The following is a 27,909-nucleotide window of genomic DNA, read 5'->3' as shown; positions in this document are numbered from 1 at the left end:
ATGTGATTAATACTATTTGAAGCTTAACATAAATGCATTCTTTTTTTTCTTAGGGAGCCATCCAGGGTCCTGAAGAATTTATAGAAGGAATGGCACTAGGACTTAAAGCACTAGTAGGAGGAGCTGTTGGTAAGTTTCAGTGTTATCATGGTAGTATAATTAATAGTGAGCAATATAGGCAAGTATTTTTAAATTGCACTGTCATTTTACTTTGCTTTATTTTCTGATAGGTGGATTAGCTGGTGCTGCATCGAGAATCACTGGTGCTATGGCAAAAGGGGTAGCTGCAATAACTATGGATGAGGATTACCAGCAGAAAAGGAGAGAAGCCATGAATAAACAGCCCACTGGTCTTAGAGAGGGTATCACTCGTGGTGGAAAAGGATTAGTTTCCGTAAGAAGGAAAAAAATTATAAAAAGATTAATGAATTCTATGCAGGCAAGAGTAGCAAATACAGAGTGTGTTATTCTTTGTTAATTCTGTTTTTTCAAATGTATGGCCACAATTGAGTGACAGTTTTAAAGAAAAACATACAAGGGTAGTAGAGAAGGTGGGAACTGTGAAGCAGGTGCCTCTAATTCTGTTAACTTGTAGTGAATTTTAGAATACTCAAAGACATGTACTTGGAGGCTATTCACCAATGAATAATGTAAAAATGTAAAAAGTAAAAAATGAAAAATATAACCTGAAAGCATATTTATAATGTCTCTTTTGTTTCTTTCGATAGGGTTTTGTCAGTGGCATAACAGGAATTGTTACAAAACCAATAAGAGGTAAGTTTAGGTCTTCTGATGCATTCACTGTTCATATGATGGTAAATTTTTGATACTTGATGATACATTATGTATTGGGTCTCTCTGAGATAGAGTTAATTTTCCCCACAGCAGCCCTCACAGTACTGTGCTTTGTATTGTTACCTAGAAGGGTGTTGCTAACACACCAGTGTTTTGGCTGCTGCTGGTCAGTGCTTGCACAGCATCAAGGCTGTCTCTCCAACATTCCCCCTGGAGATGGGCAAGATCTTGGGAAAGGACATAGCCAGGACAGATGACCCAAATTGACCAAAGGCATATCCAGTACCATACGATGTCTGCTCAGCAATAAAAGCTAAGAGAAGGGGGAATAGGAGTGTTCATTATTAGAATGTTTGTCTTCTAGAGCAACTGCTATGTCTGCTGAAGCCCTACTTCCCTGGAAGTGGGTGGAAATCACCTGCTGGTAGGAGGTAGAGAATAAATCTTATGTTTTCCTTTGCTTCCCCACGGGGTCTTTGCTTTTGTTTTATTAAACTGCCTTTATCTTGACCCACAAGGGTTTTTTTCCATCTTATTTTCTTCACCCCACCATCCTACTGAAGAGGGAAATGATAGAGTGGCTTGGTGTGCACCTGGCATCCAGCCAAGGTCAACCAACCGCACATTATAAACCTGAGTTATAAAACTTTTTATCAAGTTTTGGTATTGCTACTGACTTATAGTTTAAATCTTGTTAACATGAATTTTGTGTGGAGACTATGCAGATGCATATCAAGTAAGATTTGTAATTAAATGGTAATTAAGTTGCCTAAGATTGTAAGAAGAACTCACTGTTTTATAATGATTTGTTGCATTTAATCCTTTTAGGAGCTCAGAAAGAAGGAGCAGCTGGTTTTTTCAAAGGTGTTGGAAAAGGCTTAGTGGGAGCAGTAGCTAGGCCTACTGGAGGAATCATAGACATGGCAAGCAGCACATTTCAGGGTATTAAAAAGTAAGTAAAATAAGTGTGGACAATGACATATGGCATGAAACAGACAATAGTAGTAGTAGTATTACATTGTGCTTGTGTATCACTTCTGCATTGATGTTTCTGGATCTCTCAACTTTGTCATTAATACAGATGAGCTAGGAAAAAAATCGTATCCATGTTGTTACTTATATAATAACTAGGTGGCTCTTTAAAACAGATACAGTTGATAGCATTTAAAAAACACAACATCAAATTTTTGATATTTCCAGCATTACCAAAGAAATTAGTTTAAAGGCCTCAGCAATCAGACTTCCTTCAATTGCTGATTTTTTTTCCCATTACCTCAAATATACAGGGAAAAAGGACTTCTCAGCTGCACGAGAAGTTACTTTTTATATTATTACTACTATATGTAATGAGTTCCAAGACTACAAGATCATGCCAGGATCTGTTCTGGTTGTTCAGATGAGAATAATGTTGTGTTAACACTGTGTATTGAATACTGTGATAGTCTCACTTTTAATAAACCCATTGCTGTAGATTATTTCACACTGTAATGTGTAAAGAGGTAGGAGGAAGTGTTTTAAGGGGGCATGTAGTAGCTTTGTCTGAATACAGCTGTTTAATGGCCCAGTTCTTCTTAGCGAGCTGGGCCACTTTTGCTGGCATAAGGTTGCCAGTCTCTTTTGTTCTCTACTTTAAGTTCTTTAGCAGAGGAATTAAGAAAAATACCAGAGCGGAAGTTCTGTGTGGCACAAATGTCTTTAATTTTGCAGTTTTGAAGTACAACACTTAGACACTAATTAATTACTGCAGGTGTGTGCTGCCCTATTCCATCTAATTTTCTAATAATAATTCTCTGAAATAGATTTCTGAGTAAAATCTATTACTGTTTCATAGACTATCCACTCAATGTCTATTCATGTGCAGAAGTACGTATATAGACACAGTTGCTGTACTAGTACTTGATTGTAATTTGTATTTCAGATAATTTAGAGTCTTTGCTAAATATTATATCTGTATAGAGATATTGATGCATACCTTAAATTTGCTGCTTTATTGTCAGAGTTGCAGATTCATCAGAAGATGTGATAAGCCTGCGCCCACCTCGATTCTTTGGTGAGGATGGAGTTATTAGACCTTACAGGTTAAGAGATGGAACCGGAAGTCAAATGTTACAGGTGAAGAAAATTAAAGAGGATTTGACATACATTTTAATTTACCATATGTTGAAGTAAATATTTAACAGAATTTCCCATTTCTTAAATTCCCTACCACCCCTTATCTAGTAACTCAGTAGTCAGTAACTTTCATTTAATTTCTTAGGTTTAATTTAATTTAATTAATTTAATTTAATTTAATTTCTTAATTTCTTAGGTTTATGACCACGTTGGTGATTTAGTTTCTATGCTACAGTTTTTGAGAAAGACACCATAATTTATGCCAGTATATCTGTAGAGGTTGTGCAAATACAGAGCATTTTGGAAGAAGAAAAAGGTTTATATGTGTAATTAAAAAAGTTTATGTCTTTAGTTTTTATTGTTGATAAACAGTGATGATAAACACACCACTTTTTTCAGTAATTCTATAATACACATTTTAAACAGGGATTTTTTAATCTCAATTTTATGTAAAACAGCATTTTAAACATATTTAAAATAGCTATATTTATGTCATACTACTGCTTTTGAAAGAATGTAAACAGTTTTGAAGAGAGGTACTGTTTGCATGAAGAACATTCTGAGCAGCAGTTTTTCTTCGATAATTCACCTGTTGTTCAAGCAAATTTGACTCATATCAAAGTGGAAATAATTTCAACTCTTATGCAGCTTACAAAGTTTCTATTATTTTCTCTATTAGAAGTAAAACTGCATGTTAGAAATACTCAAACATAAGAAAGAAAGTAGTAATTAGTGATTGCATGAATGTAAACAGAGTTTTTAAAATACATATCAAAGGATTCACGGTGTGCCAGGGAAATGTTGGAGAAGTCATACAGAAATAACCTTTTTGGAGGAGTAGTTAAGATTGAAGTAGCCATTGGAAATTACTTTTAGACTATTTTGAGAATAGCCACAGCTGTTTTTTTATGTTGAGTTCCAATCTGGTTGTTTCTGTTTCTTCTGCATTTCATTAGTGTGTCTCTTATTTTCTGGTAGAAGAGGATTGTCCTATTTGGGACATCTCAGCTATGTTCACCATGCCATTCACTGGTGATCTGGTTCAGCAGACTGTAAAATTTCTTTGATAATAAAGCGTATGCCTCTGCCTTTCTGCTAAGGAGGTAGCTTTAACCCATGCTCTTCATTTTAAAGCTAGTGTTGTAAAGCAGTATTACCTTAACTAGAACATATTTAGAAGTTACAACTGATGAACGGCATAAACCTTATTGCTGATTCTTCTCCTCTTTTTGGTTAAAAAAATGAATTCCAAAAATCCCCTTTTCTGTTTTAAATTGTACCACTAAACCAAATGCTAGCAAGCCAGAAGTTAGTTCTAATGTGCAGACTTCTCTAGTGACTTTGCATTGCTTTTACTTCTTAAATTTGTACATGTTTGCATTTTGGTTTTTTTTTTCTGAGAAACCTTAAAAAAATTCTGCAGTGTAATATATAGTTTTGATTTTTCTCTGTTCTGTGGTTGAGTGCATTACTACCACCTTCCATTATCCAACTTATAAAAGCATCAAGGCATTGTCTTGTGTAATGCCTGTCATATTTTGTAATGGCAGCTACCATTTGAAGGTAGCTAATGTTGAAAAATTGCATTTTAATTTAGTTTTCACTACTGAAGGCAGAACTACTCTTGAAGAAATGTGTTGAAAGCTCCAAACAAGGTTGTAGTTCTGGTAGACAGGCAAATCAGAAAATAATGTATTGTGTACATTTTTTTTCAGGCATTAATTTCTGATATCGTGTGTTTGTCTTTTATTTTAGCCCCAAGTGTACTAATGTTTTTGATTCTTAATGTTTCTGGGTCTAGCTACATTTCTCTGTTTTGCATGAGACTCAGTGTACTACATGTGCCCAAGCTGAAACAGTTTGCATAAAATGGTATTTTCTTATGGGGAAAAAAAGTTATTATCCCCTTTTGTATTATTTCAGTGCAGACAGGTCTGGTGACTGCCCCCAGTGTTGTCACTGTATTGTAGCATTTTCAATGGAGCAATGGATTGGTTGGAATGAAACTTCTTTTAGTGATTTAGAGATTGTCTATGCTGATTAAAGGAAATAGGACATAAGTGATTTTGAGTGCTCATACTGTGTCCAAAACTAGGGTTTAACTTCAGAATTTCTTTGTTTTATGGGGTTTTATTTTTCTTTAATTAACAAATTTGCCAGACAAACTAGTATTTCCAAACTAATACTTCTGCTTTCTTCTTCCCTTACCATGCTTTCAGAAAAGACAGGCCTACAGGGAATGGACTAAGACTCACAGTAGTAGTGATGATGATGATGATGATGATGACAGTTAGGATAATATGGACTGTAACAGATATACATGGCCTTTGTCACTTTTTTTTTTTTTACTTTTAAGTATTAAATGTTGCTGCTGTAATTCCCACTGAGAAATTGGGGTTGTCTGATATTAAATTCTTATTTTTAAAGCTGTGCAGAAAAAATGTGGGGAAATAAACTGTATGATGATGAGTGCTAGGCAAAGGAGCAAAGAATGTAATAAAAATAGTCTTATAGATAAAACTGGACGTTAGGTGAAAACACTATTGAATAATATGAAGAAATAAATAGTAATACCGTGACTTAAGAGTTTATTTCCAGATATGTTTCTATCAAGTGTATTTAATGTTTTTGCATTTATATAAAGTGTTTGACAGGTTTTATTTGTAATTTGCCAGATGGAATGCTTTTAAATGTGTTTAGTATAAATTTACTGAGTTGTACAGTCATTATTGGTGTTAAAATGCTGTTTGACTGTTTTATTTATTTCGTATTTCAAAAGTATTTTGTCTGCTTTTCTTTTTAACAATAAACATGTCTATAAAGTATATCTAAAATGGATTCATCTATTCTGTTCCAACATTGTTTCTCATGTTTCCTGGAACTAGATTATGTAAAAACTAAATGGCCTGTAAAAATATTTAAAAGATAAAATACCTATATTTTGAAAGGAACATTTAACATCAAGCTTTAATTTTTCATTTATCATTTGTTTTACTGTAATTTTTAAATATTTATGTATCCTTTGGAATCCTTAGAGGTGTGAAATAACATCTTATTTAGTTATTTTTCATTGTGACCATAAAGTACTTGGTTTTGAAATAAATATTTTTGTTTTCATAGCAATAAAAACCCCTAAAAAATTCACCCCAGAACTAAACCCTATGTAAAATCAGGCAGCTGGAGAACATATTTTTACAAGGCTCTGTGTAGTAAAACATATGTAACATAAAAAAAAATATATTTTTTATTTACCTAGACATGGGGGAAAACACATAACACTGAACCACTCTAACTCTGTCTTGTAAATACTACAATACAGATTTACAAGTTACTTGTTTCTGGAGTTGTTTGTTTAAAAATTGTTTTATTCTGCATTCACTAGAACACTTGGCACAGTTTTATCTTTTTTTTTTGTGGCTCATTGCTAAATTTAGATTTTTGTGTTGCATTTTAAAGATGTTTTGCAATAGATATTTGTGTATCAATAAGTACTGTAGTAAAAATTAATTCTTCTGCCAACATCTGAGGAATTTGAATTGCTGTAAAGCAATAAGACCTTGTGAAATGTTTGCATATTTACCAATGGTGATGCCATGTTTTTCATTGTCTTCCAGTTATCAGAATTCTGAGGGAAAAAACATTAAAATCCATAAAACCACTTATTCTGGCTCTATGCCATCAAAAGCTGCTGTATAGTCTGATTGCTTGGGCAATGATCCAAGGAATATAAGCCTGTAGTTGTCTAGATAAAAGAGGGGACAAAATCAACTTGAGAGTTTGTCTTAGCTGAAACTACTGATGCTTTAAGACTGCTACAGAACATGTGTTGCTACTTAGTTTGTAATACTGTCAAGTCTTGCAGAAGTAGATGAAAGACTGTATTGCAGTGTATTAATGCCTGAAACATTGTAGGAAGTATTTTGAATATTTCTGATACAGATGGATCATAGCTATTCCTTTGAAGAATGTAGGAAATTATTGTGATGTTCGATCCTGAAAAAAGACACGTCGTGCCTGAAAGTTGAGGAAATTGTTAGGTACACCTTTATGGAAAGGTTACTGCTGCATTTTATCAACTTTAATAGGTTTTGGGAACTTTGAATATGTTACCTGACATTTTCTTTTTCCTTTTTGGCTTTTTTGTGCAATGTCTTTTTTTATCTTGTAAAATTTTGTTTTTCTTCTGTAATGACCTGTCTACAATGCATGTCAATTTTATAGCAAAACATGTTTTTTCCTCATTCTAAAGCAGCTTTTGAAAGAAATGTAAGTATTATTTGACTGAAGAATCATCACTGCAAAAACAAGAATTTGATTTTTAGAAAGAATACATAATTTTACCAAATTGACCAAACTTTTGAAGTTTTTTAAACTTATAATTCTACAAATAATTACAGAATGTAGAAGTAAATTTAGCATGAATGGTAGTACTTCTGAGTCAGGTATCACTCATTCAAGTTCCACTGCAATATAACTAAAAAGAGTTCTATAGTCAGTAGATTGAAAGAATGCTAACTTAAAGCAACCAAACCAAACAAACAACAGTAAAAAAATTTGCCTGTAATGTTGGCAAGTATGATTATGTACCTTAAAGTATTTTGTCTCTTTCATGGAGTATAGTTCTATTTTTGAAATTTTTATGTTAATAAAAAATGTAATAATTTTCTACAAGTATTTTGTTTCTATCTTAAGTCTAAGCTTCCTCTGAGTATCCATTGGGAGAAGAAATAATTTGCATTTAGGATAGCAAACAGTTATATCACCTGGGATATTTAGATTTAATTTCTTTCTAAGTCGTGGAACCAAAACCTGTGAAAAGTATCATAGTTAACTAGCTGAAACCGATGCTCTTTAAGGCAGCAAAAATAGAGATTATTTTCTTTAGGGATTTAACATACCAAAAAATATAGACCATCTTTTCAAATGCACCCCTGCTGCTTCCCCCCCCCCCCCCCCCCCTTTAGTTTAATTTTTGGCTGCACAATTTTTTCCTCATTGTTTCACTGGTGAATTGGATTTGAAGTCCAGTACTGTTGCAGAAAACTTCCAAGACTAAGTGCCATGCTTTCCACTCAGGTTGCCAAGTATTCTGCTGTCAGCTACAGAACAAGTTGATGATTCAGCTTTTCTCTAGTGTTTAGTTTTACTCTTTTAGTGACTCATGTAATACTAACTTGAATTTATATGCTTCCTCCTTGTTGAGGTGAAGAATTGGCTGTGCTTTTTATCTTTGATTTTTATCCAGTGCATCACTTTTGATCGGGGTTCTTTGGTCTTCTTGTTTTCTCAAGAGGCCCTGTAGACTTAAGTTGGTGCAGAGAGATACTGTAGACAGTTTCTGGGATCATTTAATAGACTGTTCATACCTTTGTTGTTATTAGTCATTCAGAGAAGCTATAGACCTGCCAGAAATCACTGATCTTTTCCCTGCCAGGAAATAAAGCTGAAGGATAGGCTGTTCATGCTTATGAACATGTAATTGACACTTGCATCATGAAATCAGTAGAGTTCTCTGTTTCACAAGTCTGTGCCTACCTAAAACCAAAATAATTTCAAACCCTTTTTTAAATTTTTAATTTACCTTTATAGTGTATTAGTTTGTGAGGGCTCTTTTACAGTGTTGTGTAAGGTTTCTGCCCGACTATGCTGCAGTGCATGTAAACTTGTAGAGAAGGCCATCCTTCAAAGCTGTCCTTCAATACTGTGCCCTATTGTTTTGGAGGTGTTCAGTTTTCAGTTCAGTAATCTTTTTTTGGTCATGACATAAGCTTGAGATTAGGTGTCAGAATGTTGGAAAGGTTTAAGAGACTCTTGCTTCTGAGCATTCAAATTTTAGTCTGCCAGGAAGAACATCTGAGGAGTGGGAAAAGTGTGTCATAGTCCTTTCTCTTCCTCCCTCACCCTTCTTGGGCTTGGGTTCAAATCAAAACATAAACATTAATAACATGAAGTACTCTAGAACTGAGGTTTTGCTTCATAAACTATAGGGAGAAATTATTTCCAAAGTTCAAAGTTACTTCGTTTTTATTCAGAATTGTCCTGACTCTTAATAGGCATCCACGCGTACTATCTAGTTTGCTGCTCCATTAATTGAATCACAGCTGTCATTATCCATCCTCTGTTGGAAAATCTGTTGTGTCTAGGTTAAAGGAAAGAACAGGATCCCTAGCACTTACATGTGCAACATTTGGATATTATTACATAGCCATTGACCGTCAAATAGAAGACTTTTGTATATTTATGGGAAGCTAGCTGAGACTAGCTAACACAAATTGTTTCAGAAGAACATGGAAACTTGTGTGACAGTTTCATTTTAGATTGTTTGTGACTGAAGCATAAATGTTTATATGTGATGGAAAAGCAAGTAAAAACTAGAAGTATCCTAGGCAACACATACACCAGCTTATTTACTGACAGAGAATACAGAAAATAAAATTGAAATATTTTTCCATTGCCCTCCTGATACCATAATTACTTCAGATTCTACTTCAGTTATATTGGCAGGAAACACAAAGAACATCTCGATGTTATGGTCATTATGGAAGTGTAGATCAGTATGGGTTTTTCCTTCAGCTCATCAAATGAATTCTCTTGGTATTCAGATCAAAAATTGACCAAGATAATTCTGCCAGTAAGCATAGGCAAATTATATTTCTGTTGTAAATTAGAAACTTTGTGTTCTGAAAGAAAGCTGCTGTCCTAATTTTTATTGTAATGTATACTGTGGCCTTAGATTGAAGCGTTAACCTTGACCACAAATTTCTGTTATTTGAACAAAACCATGTTGACTTCAGAGTTGCTGTTCAGCATGGCTGAGTGGAATCTTAAATTCAAGCACTAACACATCATGGACAAAAGCTTTGGATTTTGGTTATTTTTATTAATAAAGAATAAGGAGATAATTTTGCATAGCAGAAAAAAGAATGTTTAGCATGTTATTTTTTTCCTTATATAACAGCTTTTCCCCTTTGCTCACACACATCCTAGCTTAGGTGCTGCTTAGAATTATTAAATGTTTATGTGGGGAAGATGTGATATGCAATTATATCAAGTTAGCCTGCTGAAAGTAGCAATTCTACAGCTTTTGAAGAAGCCACTTTATAATTTTTGCTGAAAGGTACATTCAGTATTGGAGTTTCTAGCAACAACAGTGAACTGACTTCAGAACTTGCACATTTGGACAGTAATCAGTTTGTAATACAATGGCAATCTAAAATCCATTTGAAAACTTACTGTTAATCTGAGCATCAACAGAGAAGAGCAGCAGATTTATAACCAGTTTTTAAGTGGTCTTTACCATATTTTCTTTTATGTGTCATTTGAGATTAGTTCAAGAAGTATATCAATCATTCTGACTTTTGTATCACACATACTACTAGTATTTTTTAGAAATATAACCATAAGTATCATAGATTTAAAATTTTGTCTCCACTACTTAGTCTGCTTTGTTTAATTTCTTACTTTGTCAAAGGCTTCTGTACTTGCTTCTCAATCAATTAGGAGCATGTGATGTGATTAGGAACCTTTCCAAATGCAGACATGCCACCTTTAAGACACTGATCTTACTGGCATATCCATCTCTGAACAGATGATCACATCTGCTGTTAGATTATTACAGTGACATCTAAGCATTTTTGCCGCAAGTAGGAATACTTTGCAAAGGAGGGCATTTGCGCTTGAATTACTTCACATATAACAGCTGCTGTAGTGTCTTTTTTCAATAGATAAATTCAATTTCCATGTCTAGTCAGTGAACCATAGCATACACTGAAGTAATCAGTTTATTAAACCTTTTTTAAATTTGAAATGCAGAAGTTGTGTTTTAAAGACTAGTATTTGTTTTCTTACAGCGAAAAAACTAATACTGAACAAACAATGATTGATCAGTGTTAATTTTCATACTTTTGCATCACCAAACAGTGGTCCAAGTTGCTTTCTTCAAACAATTAATAGCTAAATACTGCAAAATTTAATAAACTTATTTATGCATCTATCTGTATTGAAGGATCATTTATATATCTTCTTGTTTGAGTTGTATCAGGCACTTGATAGCAGAGTGCAGTAGTGATCCTGCTGCAAGAATTATCAGCAGTAAGTTGGTTTATCCCTCTATATTTCCTAATGAATAGGTGGAGTCCAATGCTAAAAGGGTAAAAAAATTGTAAATGAAGGGTAGAAAAATCTAAAGGCAGAAAATTTAGAAGTAGATACTGCTCAGCACTGGCACTGATACAAGTATTAATTTTGCAAATGAACTGTGCAGCATTTTCCTGTGCTTTATTTCCCAATTAATGTCTGTTGTCTAAAAAACTACAGATGACAGATAACTTGAGTTTATTATCTTTGACTCATAGCTAACAAGGAGGAGTAGTTAGCTCAGTGCATGCCACATGATAGTGACATTTTTGTGCTGAGCAAATCACTTGTTTGTGAACCTTAGTAGAATGAAATACTTTTTGTGAAATTTGGTGGACATTTAAATAGCTTTTGTTTAGGATTCCAACCTGCGTGATAGTTAAGTACTGTACTTCTGTAATAATTTCTGTAATTCTCAATTCGTTACCAGTAAACTGAGTAATTTACAGTGGAGTGATACGACTTGTTGAAAATTGACTAGCAAGCTAATGAAAAGATGGGAAGAGGTAACCAGCTCTCTTTAAATTCCACTTAAGGGGGATTAGTGTTTGGATTGACAGCCTTACCTAAGTGCTATGCAAACCATAAGAAGATTATCTTCTTTGATGTGGGAGAAAAACTAGAGATCTTTTCTGTCCTAATGAGGCTAAATTGCTAAATGCTTCTCCTCTATAATTGCTTTTAATAGAACAGAGATATTGGTCACGCTTTGCAATATTTATAATGTATTTGGTCAGTAAGAGAAATTGCTGGCATTGTCACAGAGTCTTACAGATCAAATACAACAATGTGTATTCATTACCGCTACTGAACCACCCTTGCTCTTTCTGTGCATTACTTCTGTAAGTTTCTGTCAATTTTCTCCTGCCTTTCCCTGTCTGTCTTAATAGGCCACTAACACTGAAAATCCATCAGGACATAGAACTAGACCAGTAGTCTGCTATCTGTGCTGTTTGTCCATACACCTGTCTATGTCTTCTAACCATCCAACATCTTGTGTGCTGGAATATTGTAGAGGCTATCTCAAGAGAGGATTTTTTTGTTACTTAGTTATGAACTAGGAGCTTGGAGCTAGATATGAGAGACAGGGAGATACTCAAATTGGAGACATGGCAACTCCTAGACAAAGCTTGGATAAGGAGTTTCAAAAAATAAAATAATAATAATCTGTTTTGCAAGCCCTTAGTTCCTCATTTCTTATGCAAGTATGCACATGAACAACAGCTGTGATTTTATAGCCCAGCAGAGTTGGGGAGAGAGAAATCCAAGCTTTTGAAGTGCTTTCTGAAAAGGTCTTTTGGGAACCTGTTGTTTAAATGTTCTTGTATTTTAGTCACTAAAGAATCAGCACCTTTGAGAGAAGACATCATTAAAAAAAAATCTGTTTGGGCAGGTGGAGTTATCCATGCAGCCAAATTTGAACTTGTAGGGTATGCCTAAATAAATATCTTTATTACTTTACAGTGGTGATGAATACTCATTAAATGGTTGTGTTATTTTAACTGCATTGAGAACTAATCTACATGTTTTAAAATATTGGCATACATAACTGAAGCAATATGTTTGTAGTTAAGGGTTTATTGAATCATACTGTTTTATACTGATCAATTTTACTTCCAATTTGTAACAGATGGGAAATATGCAAGCAGTCATATTCCCAGCTAAAATGCGACAATCTTTTTGATTACTAATTTAATCACTCATTGCTCAAAAAGTCAGAAATCCAATTATTCCTGTCATGTTAAAGCTACAGAGCATCTGTTTTAAAAATTATTTAATCTGCTGTCCTCAGTATTTAAAATTTACTGCCCAGTAAAGAATATTCTGCTACAATTTTCATGCAAATTGTAGGAAAAGATTAAGTAAATTCAGGGGGAAACGAATATAGAAAAATGTTAAGCATTAGCTCAAGTGCATTATTAACTCCCGCTGTTTACATGATAGTGGATTCTTGTATATAATTAAGTATAGATTTGTTTCCCATAGTTAATTACTTCAGTGTTTTGGAAATTATGACATAAATTAGGAAATGAATCCTTATTTCTTTTGTTGTCTTAGAACTGTATTAGTCAGCAGTTCAGTGTGTACTAAAAATATGTAGAAAAGTGAGTCCTGAAATGTTTTGAGAAATTATATTCTTATATGCTAGTTTTGGTTAGGATTGATTTTTATTTCCATAGCTGCATAAAACAACTGAATAATTCTATGTAATTATGAACATTAGCTGTCATAGATCTGTAGGTCATAATTTACAAATTATGACAAAATTACAAATGACTTTACAAAGTAGACTTTTATTTAAAAGTATGTGCTATATGCTTTGTTGTCATTTATACTTTTGGAGGTTAATACATTTTAAGCACAAAATTAGTATGTGAATTTATACTAACGTATTCAAAGCCATAAAACTTTTATCTCTTCTAGAAAATTGAAAACGGAAGATTTGCAAAACTCAGATATATTGCACATGCTATGGTCAACAGTACAGATCTGTTAATGGTAACGAAAAGGTAAACAGTTCTGACTCTGAATAATAAGCACTTAACACTGTCATCAAAATGTTCATGCCTTAATTGTTGATCATTAACTTCGCTTTGACATGTCTGTCATTATGTAGAGAAAATAATGGGGAAGGTGTGCTTAGTGTGCCGTTAATAATCTTGTTCAACAACAGCATTGTTCAGCACAAGAGTGTGTTTTTTTGAATGTCATAATAATTTCTCTATTTAAGGAGAGTAAATGAATGTTGGTTTTATGATTTCTTTAGCTGAGAAAGATTTGTTATTAATCTGGTTCAGCTGAAGTCAGTGGAACTGTGGGATTCACTTATAAATTAGCATATTGAAGGAAAAAAGGGTAATACAGAAACAGAGTCGGTGTCTAGCAGTGGAGTATCAGGCATCCTTCTCAAATAAAAAGCCTGTACAACCTTTTGTAGAAATACAGCTGGAAGTAGTGTTACGGTTTTGCTATGAAATACAGTATTTTAAATAAGAGGAACGCTCAAAGTTCACTCTTTTGTAAAGTATGCTGTATGGTTATGTATCATTAAATGAGAACTATTTTGAACTATTTGGAACAATGGATGACTAGAGCTGGGGCAACTTGATAACTTTTAAGTATTTTTACATTAATCATTAAATTATTACTGTTATTCTCTGGTGCCTAGTGGTGTGTTATTCGTGACAAAAGGGACATTTGGACAGTTGACATGTGAATGGCAATACACTTATGATGAATTTACCAAAGAACCATTCATCGTCGATGGCAGAAGATTACGCATTGAAGCCAAGGTATGTTAACATATTTTGTTTTCTTTTTGTGTTAACAGTTTATAAAATTGTACAACTTTAAATTTCTGTTCTCTCTTCTTCAAATTCATGATCTTTCTTCTAGTTGAGATGCACTCAGAAAAGAGAGTTGAAATTTTGCAGGGGCAAATTCCTCAGATAACTACTTTCTGATTGTTCTAAGTGGAATGGTGACTTGGTGTTTGAAGATGAAATTATTACTTGAGCCTGTGAATTTTTTGTTGGTGTGAACCAGTTCATGGTGTATTCATAGTATGGAAAATGCTGATATAACAAAAGTCTCTCAGAACATTTTGGAATATTTTTATTATGCACTCTGGCACTGTGGAAATATGTCAATATGTGGACTTCTACCTTGTTGCAGTCCCAAAGATGCACATATATCAGAGCAATACATTTGTATGTGCTATGCTTCAAGTGTTGGGTTTTTTTTTTCCGTTTACCAGTAATCAAATTCCTCAAAAGTATAATAAGGTATTAATATGTTCATAAAAATCATAATGACATATGCTTATCCCTTTCAATGCAAGTTGAAGAATGTTTCTCTCAGTTGCAATTTTTTCTTTATAAAAATCCCAAAATTTTCTTTTCCTGGAAAACTGGCAAAGGACATAAGGAGAAAGATGACTGCTGTTGACTGAGTGTACTTATAGAGGCAAAGTTCCTTAAAAAAAAAATTCTTAAATTATTGTCAAGATGGTAACTGAATTTAATTCCAATCAATAAATTACCTGCCAGCATTTTGGTTTTTTTTCTGTTTTTAATAAGCTTCATGTGTGTAATTACACATCTTTGTTGCCAGGACAGTCTTGACAGTATACAAAGTCATTCAGTTTTTCACTCAGATTATTTGTTTCTGTTGCAGAGAGCTTGAAAGGCAGAGCCATATTGGTTTGGAATCCTCCAAACTGGATTTCTGACTGCAAGTGAACTTTTACAGGATTAAATAATTCTTAGAGTTTCTGCCATTTCAGACAATGCTGAATAACATCCATCTTTACCCCCCCACAGCAGTCATTTCAGAGTCCATTCACCTGTCTGCAGTATGCTATTTATTGAAGTCTGTGGTTGAAAACTGTGTTTTGCAAAGCACTGCTTATGTTCTATTTCAGAAACCTAGGTTGCTATTTTCACTAAGACCACTACTTGCAAGTCAGTACTGGTGGAATGTCCACCCAGGTAACGACTTAAAGGAGAATGAAAAATTACAACCTTAGGGAGTACTGGATTTTGTTACCCTACATACTCCATTATCTGCCTTCCATTCCTACACACTTTTATCATCCAGTCTCCAGGGACTCCATGGTAAAAAGGGAAGTCTGTTATTTCTGAAGTGTTCCACTCCACTGTGCTTTCATGCAGGAAATTAAGTTTCTCAGTGTGTGTGTGTGTGCAATGTGAACATATTCAGATTAGTCTAATGGGTATACGTAGCTGTCTGAACCATAGAGGTGCCTTAATGGTAAACAACTTAGTTGTAAAGTTTGAAGAAACTAACTTCAATTTTGAATTAGCTTTTTTTTTTTTTTTTTTTTTTTTTTAGGAACGAGTTAAGTCTGTGTTCCATGCCAAAGAATTTGGAAAAATTATTAATTTTAAAAGTCCAGAGGATGCTAAGGTAAAGTCAAAATAGTATTACAGTTATACTGTGCTAAACTTGGCTTAAAAAGTGAAACAGAAATATTCTTAACCTTGAAACTACTATGTGTATTTAAAATTCAGTATTTCCACGCAGCCCTTACACAGATGGAAATGGCAATGATCTATTCAGTACTGAATTTCAAAAATGCTTAATTCTAACTCCAAACTTTTCCTTATATTTGGAATTATAACTGTCTGTCAAATGGCTGATTTAACAGTACTGCTGACAAAACTAAACAAGAATGTGTATTAAAATAGTGTGTTTTAATAGAACAAAAAATATTTTTACATCAGTTCTGGTTTTATTCCGGGGGGTGGGCAGATGCAGTGTCATTCCTCTGTTCCTCAAAATACTGTATTGGTTGAAGAATTAAGAAAATCCGTAATAGAAACAGAAATAGTTTATCTGATATTACTACTATTATTATACACATATTCTATGTGATCTCTTCATTTTGACATCACTAGTTTTGACTACAACAGAGAGGAGTGGTTCAGGTCTGCTACCAGAACAATGAGGTAGCCAGATTGTGAAAGTTCTGCCTTGTTTTTATTAGCGTAGCTAATTATTTTCACAAACACTACATTAGTCTTGTATATATTCACACCAGCGGGATATGGTACCCTGAGATCACGCTTTGAAACAGGCTGCGATAGTTGTATCTTCTCATTAGTTTCTTTTGCATTTTTCGTCAGTTTAAGTTGCTTTTCTCTTCATGAGGGTAGTTTCTAACCACACCTGAGTGATACTTTGACTCTTGCCTCAAAAAGCATTCCAAATACTGTCAAGGTATTTGAGGGCCCCATGCTGAACTTGAGTTGTCTGTACTCCTTGGAAGTGCTGAGCTCCTTTGCTCCTTTTTTTTTTTTTTTTTTTTTTTTTTAATTCTCTCTGTGGTGGGGCAGTGGCAGCATTGAGGTCCCGTATTCTGTGTGGGAAGGGAATCCCATCTATGTCCTAGTTAAATCAGGAATAATTCCAAAAATCAAATTAGTGCATCATATTTATGTATGTCATAAGTCTTCAGGGAGGAGAAGAAAGCAGAAAAAGTTGTGTGCATTGTGTTGGCTTGCATATTTTCTTAGAAAGGCCCATGAACCTCATAAAACCAATGGGAATGTCAATATGAGGGGAAAGGTCACTGTCAGACAGGCTTGGTAAGGAGTGTGATTTTATCTTAGAGAAGGAATACTTAACAGATAATTAAAAAATTGCCATCAGGGCCTTAGGGGCTATCCTACAGAAAGCAAGTCTTTGAGAGTCACTTCCAGGCTGTTTAGCCTATTGCTCACTTCTGCAAATGTGACACTTGTGTATATAGAGAGATGGCACTGAGGGAAGTGAAAATGAAACTTGCATCCTTTATAGTAAGAAGGTTATTAGGTCATTTCAGTGACACTGCTTTGTGAGCATTGTATCAGTCTAGTGGACACTACAAGGTTGTTCCATCTGTGAGAAGTGCCATATTCTGATGTGAATAGTAATTTATTGAACAGCCAATTCTTCTTTCAAACCTTTAGCATCCTGCTAAACAGAAGCTCTGGTTTCTTTGAGGGGGTGAGCTTGTGTTGGGGAAGAGGATATCCTAAAGTTCTGTAACATAGAACCTGAGCTGGTAACAGAATCTGATTTGTAATAATCCGCTCATCTTCCTTGAAAGCATTATGCAGCTTTCTCATGGCAATTCCTTTGCATATCTCCTACCCTAGACCTACCTGCACCCTTTCGCTTTTGCCCTCCCCCCCCCCCCCCCCCCTTTTTTTTTCCCCCTAGAGTCTTGGGAAACTGATTTTCCTTCCATGTTCAGTAAATGTGAACAATTTTACATTCCTGAAAAGAAACCAAAATAGTTAAAGAAAGCTTCTTGCTAAATAACTCTATTATCACATTGCTGCAACCTGTTCTTGGCCTCTGTCTTTTGTAATTCTTGCTTCTCTGTTGTCATCTGTGATTTGTCTGGAGTTGTAGACTAATGCGAAGGATTAATAATGATGTGGGTGGAATGATGTAATTTAGTTTTAAAAATATTATTCCTTGAAATACAGACCAGGAAACTGAAATATCAACCTAGCCAGTTTTATCAGCTATGCTATTCAATGTCATATATTGGTACTTAAATGCCTCAGTTTTCATGTGAGAAAATCAGTGATTTATAATCTACAGTAGAATTTTGAGCATTATGTTAAAACTCAGGAAGAGAACAGGTAGTGAAGTGTCTGGCCAACCTAATGTTAAGTTTCAGCTGCTTTGTATGTTTTTTATCTTTTTTTTTTTTTTCCTTTTTCCTTCACACAGTGGATCCTTTCTAAACTGGAAGAAGTGAGAGAGAATCAGCCAAAATTGTAATGAACGGGGAAGCACCGAGATGTGAAGAACATTGAACAGCTACCTTTTAATTCCTCTCTAACAATCAGAACTATTTGAATATCAGCAAAAAAGGCAAAAACAGGAGGGAAGGAAGATTTATGAAACTATTTGTTATGCTCAAAACAGTCTATGGCTATATCACAAAAATAGATGATGTTAAGTTAAAAAAAAATTTATCTAGTGATCAAAAAATTCTGCCAAGTTTTGGCTTGTTTTATTTGGGGTTTTTTACGTAAGAATTCCAGATTTCATTTTTTATAAATACAGTGTAAAGTTAATTTGTTTTACCATTACATTTGATATTGAAATTGAACTCTGGAATAATTTTTATGATACTATTCAGAGCAAATATTTCAGGTTTAATTTGATTCTGAAAATCAGTAATAAGTTTCTGTCTAAGTTTTCATATGACTTGAGGCTGTGTTGAAATCCAGATTTCTTTATTAAAGAAAATGTTAACTTAATAATCACTAGTCTTACAACTCAGATTCTAAGGAGGAGGCTACTGACCAGAGAAGTCTAATTTAGATGATCACAGGAGTGGCTGCTTAGTTAACAGTGCTATTTTCTTTTTGTAAATTAATGGACCAGGTCATGATGAATTTACAACACAATATCACTTTTATTGCAAACTTTTTTTATATTCTACTCAAGGAAATGTTGCAGCACCTCTATCAATATTCACAGAAAACATAACCGTTTACAAAAATGTATAATGGGGAGAATTAATCTATCTCTGCACTAAAAATATTCATTAAAGCCTATTATTTTAAATATAAGTTATTAATAGTCTTGCAACTCAAGAAGGAGTTTATGGGGTTATAAGTGCACTGTTGCATACCAAAAATAAATGCCTTGGATTACACAGTATTGTGTGCTAAGCAAGTGACTAATAAAGTCAAATTTATATTAAATAGTAAATATTTCATAGTTGCTTTTATTAACTTTTCTTACTCAATGAAACTTTTTTGTTTCATATCCAGACAGCCGAACTTTAATAGGGAGAACTTGACTATGTGCAATTCTGTTTATTTCTTAGATGTAGCAGTCACAGTATTGTTGAACTGTTGACTGCAGTTGATAGAAAAAGTACAAGAAACAGGAGAGTGTTACATGAAGGTTTCCATAAATTCCCATTTCAAAGTCTTCAAAATATCTGGTACCTATTGTAAGTATCTACTGCCAAAATATTATTTCCAAGCAATTGTTTGGAATATTTATAGCTACGGGATATAAATCTGACATCTTGCTGGTGGTGCTTGAGATACCCAGATTGTTGCATTACTGTAAAATCTAAAATGACTAGCATGCTAACCTACAATTGCAGTTCTTTAATTTACTGTAAGTCTTGCCTTTCGTGTTGAGTAACCATTTAGTGGGTTACAAAATACATGTAATCTTGTAATTTTTCCCATAAATTGTAAATTGAATCAAAAGATTATAAGAGAATTCCCAATAATGACTGTGTCACTCCACTTGTTTGTACACAAAGCATGTACCAAGAGTATTAACTCAGGTTATAACCATGCCAAACTAATAGAATACTTTGCCTTAGATAAGTAGTGTTATTAGGTGCACTGAGTACCATTCTATATCCGTAATTTGGTTTTCATCGATCACTTTTCATCTTAGGCATGATAGTTCAATTAATAGCTTCACCATGGTCTTGATTCTTGATTACTGTGTTGTCTTCTCCTCACTCTATCCCCAGTAATTACTGAGTATCTGCTACAACTTTCACTTCTAGTAACTCTTGCAAGTACTTTGTACATTCCCATTTGTGTAGCTTTTCATCCTATTCTAAGTATACACAGAACCTGTATTTCAATCAATATTATCTCAATTTCTTAACTTTCTTACATTTATTTTGCCAACAAACTCCAGTTCTTAAATCTTAGCTGGCTCTTCGGTAATATTTGAGCAATTTAACCATTAATGTTGAAGGATTTATTTTAAATATGCATGTCTGTGGTTAAGCTCATGTTTTGGAAAACATAACAATTGCCCCTAAATTGCACTTTTCTTATAGAGTATGGAATATTTTGACCTTCTGTGCTAACTAAAAGCCTTAATGCAAGAACTAAAACACTGGAAGTGTTCAAAAGTCTACATGGAACCTTTCCCCTCCCTCTCTCCTTGTCTCAACTTGTAATGACATGATTTTCTATAGTTCCCTCTTTCTAGTCAGTAAATTGTATCTTTTTCCTTTGTTTTTCCCTTACACTTTCTCCTTACAGTTGTGAATGAATTTTGTCATTTCTTGGCAGACACCAGTTGTTTCTGTGTTAACTATACATCAGCCTGGGGCAAGGAGAAAGGAATTCAGACTTACAACATGGTGTAGTTTTCTGGATTACTGCAAGTTGAGATGTCCACTCTGCCGTGCCTCATTCCTTATTGCAATATGCATATTTTTTCAACAGGAAGACAGAATAGATATATTAACTTTTATTAAAAATGTATATGCAATTAGACAAGGGGATCTCAGTAATAAATAAAATGTAGGCGTTTAGGTCTGCCCACTGTGGTGTTCAAAAGTATACCATGGCCTTTACTGAAGCAATGAAGAACAGTTTCTCTTCTTGATGACTGTTACTTAATACTGTTGAGAAATATCATTTGGGTTCTCAGCAGTAGTTTGTTAAGGGTTAGAATTACCTCTTAAAAAATCAGTGACAAACCAAATACAGAATCAAAGATGCCAGACACATAGCTAAAACATTTGTAAGTCTGTTTGCACCTCTTTTTGTCCAGCTGCATGGCTTTGCATGACATGGCTCTTTTGGTTCCCACACTTCTCCCCCAGCTCCCTTCTTTACCTTGAATAAAGTGAAACTGAATTTTATTTGACTGGAATGTGATTATTACTTGTTTTCTTTATATATTGCTTTAATTAACAGGTAATACCATGACTCAGAATTTCATAGGTTGAAATTGACAAATTAAGGCAAATCCTGTCTCTGAGAACACAAAGTCAAGCTCTGATGCAGCCATCTCAGTGAAAGCAGAATACAGGCTGTAGTCCTTACCTTTAGTTTATTATAAGAACAAGTTTTTAATAACTGGATTTATGTGTATAAGCTCCCTTTGAAGTATTTTTTTCTGTTGCCACACTGAAAAAATATAGATGATGTTGCCAGATAATGAGATTCTCATGAAATTCTCTTTATTCCCCTTCAAAAATTCTGCATGTATGCCATTAGCTATTTATTATCTTTAGCACTTCACAAAATACATTGACATATCAAACAAATTACTGTCTTTTTTTCTGAGTTATCTTTAGCCATCTGTCTGCAAATAACAACACACACTAGTCAATACAAGGCTAATATTACTATATAATGGTAGTTAAAGTTTAATCTTTATAGCATATACTTAAATTTGAACTGTAAACCCTAAGTTTCTTAATTATTCTGCTGATGTAAAACAGTTTCAAGAAATACATCACATACCTTATAACAGGATTGTGGCTTGTTTTTAAATAGCTTTATATCCATATGACTTCTAAAGAGATTTGTATATATTTGATTTTTATATATTTCCTGATACTGTACTAGCTTCAAGAATGTGAATATTCCACAAAACTATTCAGAAGATTTTAATTTTTTTTTTCCCTTTCTTGAGCCTTTCACATTTGAATTCCGAAAAAGAACTACCTAAAGACTGCATCGCTTGGAATCATATAAGTAATGTACAGGGCAAGAATGTGCAGTGTTTCTTCGGCAATCGTCAATTCCACACGACCTTTTTCCAACATTAAACCCTCCTAGTTGATCCCTTTCCATCTACAGTGACTAATCTTTACTGAAAATGCAGCAAAAACTAAAGCAGCAACCAGTACCAATGAAATTCACCTACCAGGAGCTAAGGATACAGGAGGCTAAAGTTCCTAGCAATTAATTACTGAGAAGGTTGGGGTTTTTTCCCATCTTGATCAATGTATCTGTAACTTCTGCCAAGGAAGGGTCTCAGGTTCTAAGCTTAAATGCCAGACTGGGTGAAGGACCTATCTGTCTCACTATTGTGTGCAGATTAGTATGGAAATTAGTTCAATACTGTGGAAGGCTTGGGGTTGTTTTTCCTTTTTTTTTTTTTTTTTTAGGAATTTAGATCATGTATTTCAAAAGAACAGGGTTATTAAATGTGGGAACTATTGGTGAAAAATACTACTAAGATGCATCGTGTATTTGCAGTTGTATCAGATATGGTGCAAAGGGTTTCTGACTTGGATTTATTTTTCATGTGTATCACAGTACTTGTTTCATTATATAGATCAAAATTTTGCAAAGCATTTCACATTTTCATGTGAAAATATTTGTGGTTTTCATCATCTTCTCTTGAAATCAAAATTGTCATCATTTGGTTATACAGTTCTTGAATGTCTTATGCTTTTCTGTCTAAAACTGAACAAATTAGTAGATAGCTTTTTTCTCTGCCTTTAAATCTATTACTCAATCAAGATTTGCCTATTATTATTCTTAGCAGTGGATTAATTATGAATTTTCTGGCCAGTATATGCAAGTACATATATGCATCACCTAGGAGCCTGAGTTGTTATTTGACCTAAGAAATGCAACCATGATCTTGGTCACAATTTTTGCTTGATGTGCTGTTTTATTCCGTACTTTCTGTCACTCCCCCTTGGCTGCTTCTCATTCAGCAAGTGTCACTGTACCCTGTACTTCATCCCAGGATGTACAGCACTGTTCCCTCCGTGCTGATTACTGCTGTTCACTAGTATGGGCACAACATATAGGTCAGCGTCTTTCCCTCACAGAAAAACATTAAAACGGTGTTAAGAACAGCCTTCTACTGCTTGCTCTAAAACACTGAAGAAAGAACAAATGAATCAAATGTTACAGGGTCTTTTCTCCTTAACAACCAAAACCAGCTCTGGGCGTACTTTACCTTTTCTGTACTGCTGGACAAGAGGGATCTGTGCTGTTTAATATGTGAAGCGGTAAACATTTTTTACAGACAGTGAAAGGTCAGGGTGTTCTTTTTGCAAGACTGAACTGAGAGAGCATCAACCTGAGTGAATACACAGAAGCTCTGTGCAAGCTGAAAAGTCAGTTTAACTTGACTCTTCTGTCCTGAACATAACTTGCTATTTTATGCTGATAGTAAAAACTACTGCTATAATTGTCTTGGAAAAATTGAATTTTCATGTATTTAAACAAAGGAGAGTCTCAGCACATCTTTTGGGCTGAATTACTGCTAATTACAGACTGTTCTACTCTCCTTCCTTAAGAGTGTTGCTGGGTTAGCTGATCGACTGTCAATGACTACCTCAAACTTTGCATTGGTAAAAAGATTTTCAAGATTGCCCTAATGTCTTTATAATTTTGTTGAGAATTTTTGACCCAGTGACAGAGGATTGACTGAGATATTAGTGGTGCTGGCATCTTCAGTGGAGAGGTTTGTAGTTGGGCAGGGAGTTGAGGAGACGGGAAAATGGCTGGAAGTCTACAAGAGAGGCTTTATTGCGCCTTAATCCATCCAAAACTACCTGTGAAGGTAAACAACAGGAAAATGCAAAGTGCAAAAAGCAAATTATATTAATGACTTGAAGGAATTTAAGGCCTAGTTTATCACAGTCAGCTGTGGATGATCCCTAAGCTCCCATGGCAGTGAATGCTGAGAACGTTTGCTAGATGCCTTGCTGTTTGAGAAACACTTCCCCTTCAGAAAAGAGTAAATTCCATGAACTGACTACAAGATCTTAATCTGTTATTCCTTAACCGTGAAAGGTATTTTATTTTTGTAAGGCACTTGAACAAAAAGGCAGTGATATGCAATAATTAATATTTTCTAATGTTTCCTAGAACATGAACAGGTTTGTTTCATCAGGGCTACTGAGAGATGCTTCTAAGAAGTGTAAAACTTTCCCCTAGTCTTTCAACTACATATCTCAGAACAAATGTTTTATTTCACATAAAAATGTGTAGCACCTAAAATAAGATTAACTTGTAATTTTTAAGGCATCACTTTATTTCACTTAGAAATTTGAAATTTTATAGTCTATGATTGTAAATGCTAAATAAAAAATTTCAAAAAAGAAAAAAATCTTAAGAAAATACCAGCTGACAGCAATGTGGTTATGTATATCCTTGTAAATATACTTAATTCCCATAGCTATATAAAAAAAAACCTCACAGGCAAAACCAGTATTTTAAATGTACAGCTTAAAAAGTAAACTTTGAAACTAATTCTTTAAAGTTCTCTTAATCCATACTTCAGTAAATATAAATCCTGCTCCCATTTCTGTACATGGTATTTAAAAAGACACTTTTTAATTAACACAGGCTGTGCTATGAATAAGCCACACATTGGGTAGCTTATGTTTTTTCTTTAAACCAGGTTAAACTCCCTCAAGTTTAATTGCACTGTCCTTGACAGTGGCAAAGATGAAACAATTATTCTCTGTGGCACAAGTGAAGTGAGAATAGTTTACTTTCTTCTTGTCTGGATTCTGATCCTGATACAGCTTCAAAATGAAGTCTCTGGCAGCTTTGACATCTTGTTTAGGTCCTAGTCAAAAGCAGAATCAGTGGTTTTGAACAGTTAAAAGCTCTGGGTCAAGGAAGAAACATATGGATAGTATCTTAACAGTCTCATTTCTTAATTAAATGTCAAATTGTCCTGAAGAAATACTCCCTTGTTGGCATTTTCTCATTCATATGTTACTGCGACAAAAGCTGTTACAATGCTGTTTTCTAAAATGTGTGGAGTATGCTTTTTTCAACACCTTACAGGACGAAGAAATTTTTTATAAAAACCTACACAGCTGAAATTACCTAGCATATAATAATAGTTTTCTACATTATTATAGTATGTCAAAGATTATGAGAGAAATTAAATTTTCTAAAACACACAATAAACAGTATTCTCTTTGGCCAAGAGAGAGATGGGTGTTTTCTCTGTAGCTATGAAATCATTCTAATTCTCTTCATTAATTCTAGGATTCAATGTGATACATGTCTTGCAGAACATAGTACTGTATTAAGTAATAGAATACATCTGTGATTATTTTCACCATTCTTTTGATGACTTTATAAAGTAACATTGGTTAAGGAAAGTTAACTGTGGACTTTTATATAGATAACAAGTTATAAAAATGAGTGCAAGACTGTACTATGGGTTATTACCATATAAAGAGTTGGATTAATAGCTATATTTCCTAAGTTTCCCCCATATCTTGACTTTTGAGATCAGAGAAGAAAAGGGTGTTTCTTCTCATAAATAAACAGTGATTGTGCCACTTTAATGGTAGTAGAAAGGCTGCAAGAAATCTCTTAAGACTCTGACCACAGTGGTCCGGTAAAAAAATAGTGTTCCAGTAAAACAGAGTAACTTAAGTTTGTATTTTTAAAAATAGAGCAGAAAAACACAGATATCAAATATATTGCATAATTCCACTTTCTGTATTCAATTTAATGAGGAAAAACTAACTGGTTTATATATTAGTTTTAACTTTGTGAAGATAGTGTGGGATAAATGCTTACCGGTGTATTCTGGAAAGTAACTAAGGTAATACATGATTTTTTCTTCTAGAAGATCTTTTTTATTTAAAAACAAAATGACTGAAGAATTCAGAAACCAGGGATATGTAATGATAGTTTTAAATAAAGGTTTGCTTTCTTCCATTTGATTTTACAATAAAAATTAATATGAAGTTACACTCTCTAGACAATAGCATATATAAATCACATCACCCAGAGGTCATAAAGGTTTGTTCAAAAACGAAAAAAAAAAAAAAAATTTATTAAGTAAAATTGCAATGCACTGGTTGATCATACTCTTCACATTCTATATCCTTGTATTCACTGGATCTTGTATCACCACTATGAATGGTATGATGGCATGTGAAATCAAGGTAAACCTTAGTAATATAAATTATAAGAATTCTTGTATGAGTTAATGAGCAGCCATGGACTGCTGCACTGTGAAAGCCTCTTCTGACCTCACAGTGAGAGCTGAAGCAGGGCGTGTCAGGTCAGATATCTGGTATTAACATACTGTAACATAATGAAAGGACAAGAGCGTATGTACTCATCTATACTAGTAATAAAGTCTGTCCATTTGAGAGATGTAAGGAACACCACATGCAGACACTGCTGTTTGGAGTCCCTGGGGATAAGCTTGTGATGGCAGTCAGTTTGTTATATATTTCCTGATGTCCAAAGTGTGCGTAACAAAACATTCAGGATAATGAAAGGAAGAAGAAAATTACAGTTACTGAGGTTGTTCGTGCATCAGAAGATGACAGGAAATTTTGAAAACTCTAGCTCATCTACAGTGGATGTTGTGACACTTCAGCAAGTAGGATATGATTTTCACAGTTCAGACAGATATTGAGAAAGCAATCTGTAAGGGCTTTGGGACTTCAGAGGTCAGATGGTATTGAGTGTTTTTGAAGGATATTTGAAGGAATCCTTATACTGCAGGATGTAAAGCAAGCACTACCAAAAGTAATGCAGTTTCACTAATACGCTTTTCCCTAATTGCCTACTATTTTCTTTTTTGCATCTTTCTCTACAACATACGGCTACTGCTAATGATGCACTCTAGAACAGATGGGAGAACTCATGTTTTCTAACCTTGGGAAGAAAGTGAATTTTAAGTTATTTTGTTTTAATTTTCCTTAATCAATGCACAGGTTAATTCTGAAACATCAGAGATTTAAAAAACAAACAAACAAACAACCTAATAAAAGATGACTGAAGTACTTTTACTTGCTTAGAGACCTTGATACTCAAGTTCTCATACATGGCTTAAGTGATTTAAAACATTTTAAAATCATGTTTCGTCTTTTAAGGTAGAGTTCACTTTTACAGGAAGGCTGCTAGTTTAATACAACTTCATGACTTCTTGATCAGCTTCTTAATGTAATTCTAGTATTTACAAATGCTATTATGAAGACAGGAGAATGCTGTCTTTCTTAAAAAGCACACATCTTTTTCTTCACCTTATATACCCCTGTTCCGTACCTCATTGTCACATTCTGCCAAAACTTGATCATTTTCACTCAGTGCAACTAAGAAAATAAGGGAAGTAACATTTTCAAGACAATGGATCCACTTCCTTCTTTCTGACCTTTGGCCACCTACATCCACCATCCTGTTAAACAAGCAACATCCTGTTATACAAGCAACATATTAGTCATTTTCATAATATACTTTAAGTATATCTAAAGGCCATATAACAGATTGCCTACCTGAGATAAGCTTGAACTGTGAAAAGTGTATCTTAACACTGTACGTTCTGTTCAATAGTTAAACCTGATTCACTTGCTGTAGTGCTACAGCTTTCACTGTTCTTTAGTACTGTTGTTCACTAAGCTAAGCATAACACAGCCACTTGTTCACTCCCTGCCTCCCACTGTGGGTGGGCAGGGGGAGAGGAAAGAAAGTGTAAAAGCAAGAAAACTTGGGGGCTGAGATTAAAAAAATTAAAATAAATTGTTGAATAAGTGAAGGAGGATAAGTGGAAGAAGATATAAAGAAAACAAGTGATACAAAAGCAATCGCTTACCACTTCCCATGG

General features: G+C 34.2%; 1 protein-coding gene and 1 pseudogene across 8 annotated transcripts in view; one reads left to right on the top strand and one right to left on the bottom strand.

The window, feature by feature from the left end:
* The window catches only part of VPS13A (vacuolar protein sorting 13 homolog A), a 111,546-nt gene extending 89,805 nt beyond the window's left edge, over window positions 1-21,741 (top strand). For 6 of the 8 annotated variants that reach the window (XM_074932442.1, XM_074932441.1, XM_074932440.1 and 3 more), the window contains 9 exons: window positions 54-129; window positions 231-394; window positions 729-774; window positions 1,624-1,747; window positions 2,793-2,907; window positions 13,468-13,553; window positions 14,213-14,336; window positions 15,898-15,972; window positions 18,292-21,741. In XM_074932442.1, the coding sequence (XP_074788543.1) occupies window positions 54-129; window positions 231-394; window positions 729-774; window positions 1,624-1,747; window positions 2,793-2,907; window positions 13,468-13,553; window positions 14,213-14,336; window positions 15,898-15,972; window positions 18,292-18,342 (861 nt within the window). In that variant the 3' untranslated portion in view covers window positions 18,343-21,741. Of the gene's footprint in view, window positions 1-53; window positions 130-230; window positions 395-728; window positions 775-1,623; window positions 1,748-2,792; window positions 2,908-5,126; window positions 5,684-13,467; window positions 13,554-14,212; window positions 14,337-15,897; window positions 15,973-18,291 lie in introns of those variants that run through there. The other 2 variants (XM_074932444.1, XM_074932443.1) reach the window with 1 other exon arrangement.
* A 2,973-nt stretch (window positions 21,742-24,714) lies between these two features.
* The window catches only part of LOC141973789 (guanine nucleotide-binding protein subunit alpha-14-like), a 111,580-nt pseudogene continuing 108,385 nt past the window's right edge, over window positions 24,715-27,909 (bottom strand).

This window comes from Athene noctua, chromosome Z (genome assembly GCF_965140245.1).
Source record: "Athene noctua chromosome Z, bAthNoc1.hap1.1, whole genome shotgun sequence".
Lineage (NCBI taxonomy): Eukaryota > Metazoa > Chordata > Aves > Strigiformes > Strigidae > Athene > Athene noctua.
This window is presented reverse-complemented; position numbering and strand designations above follow the sequence as displayed.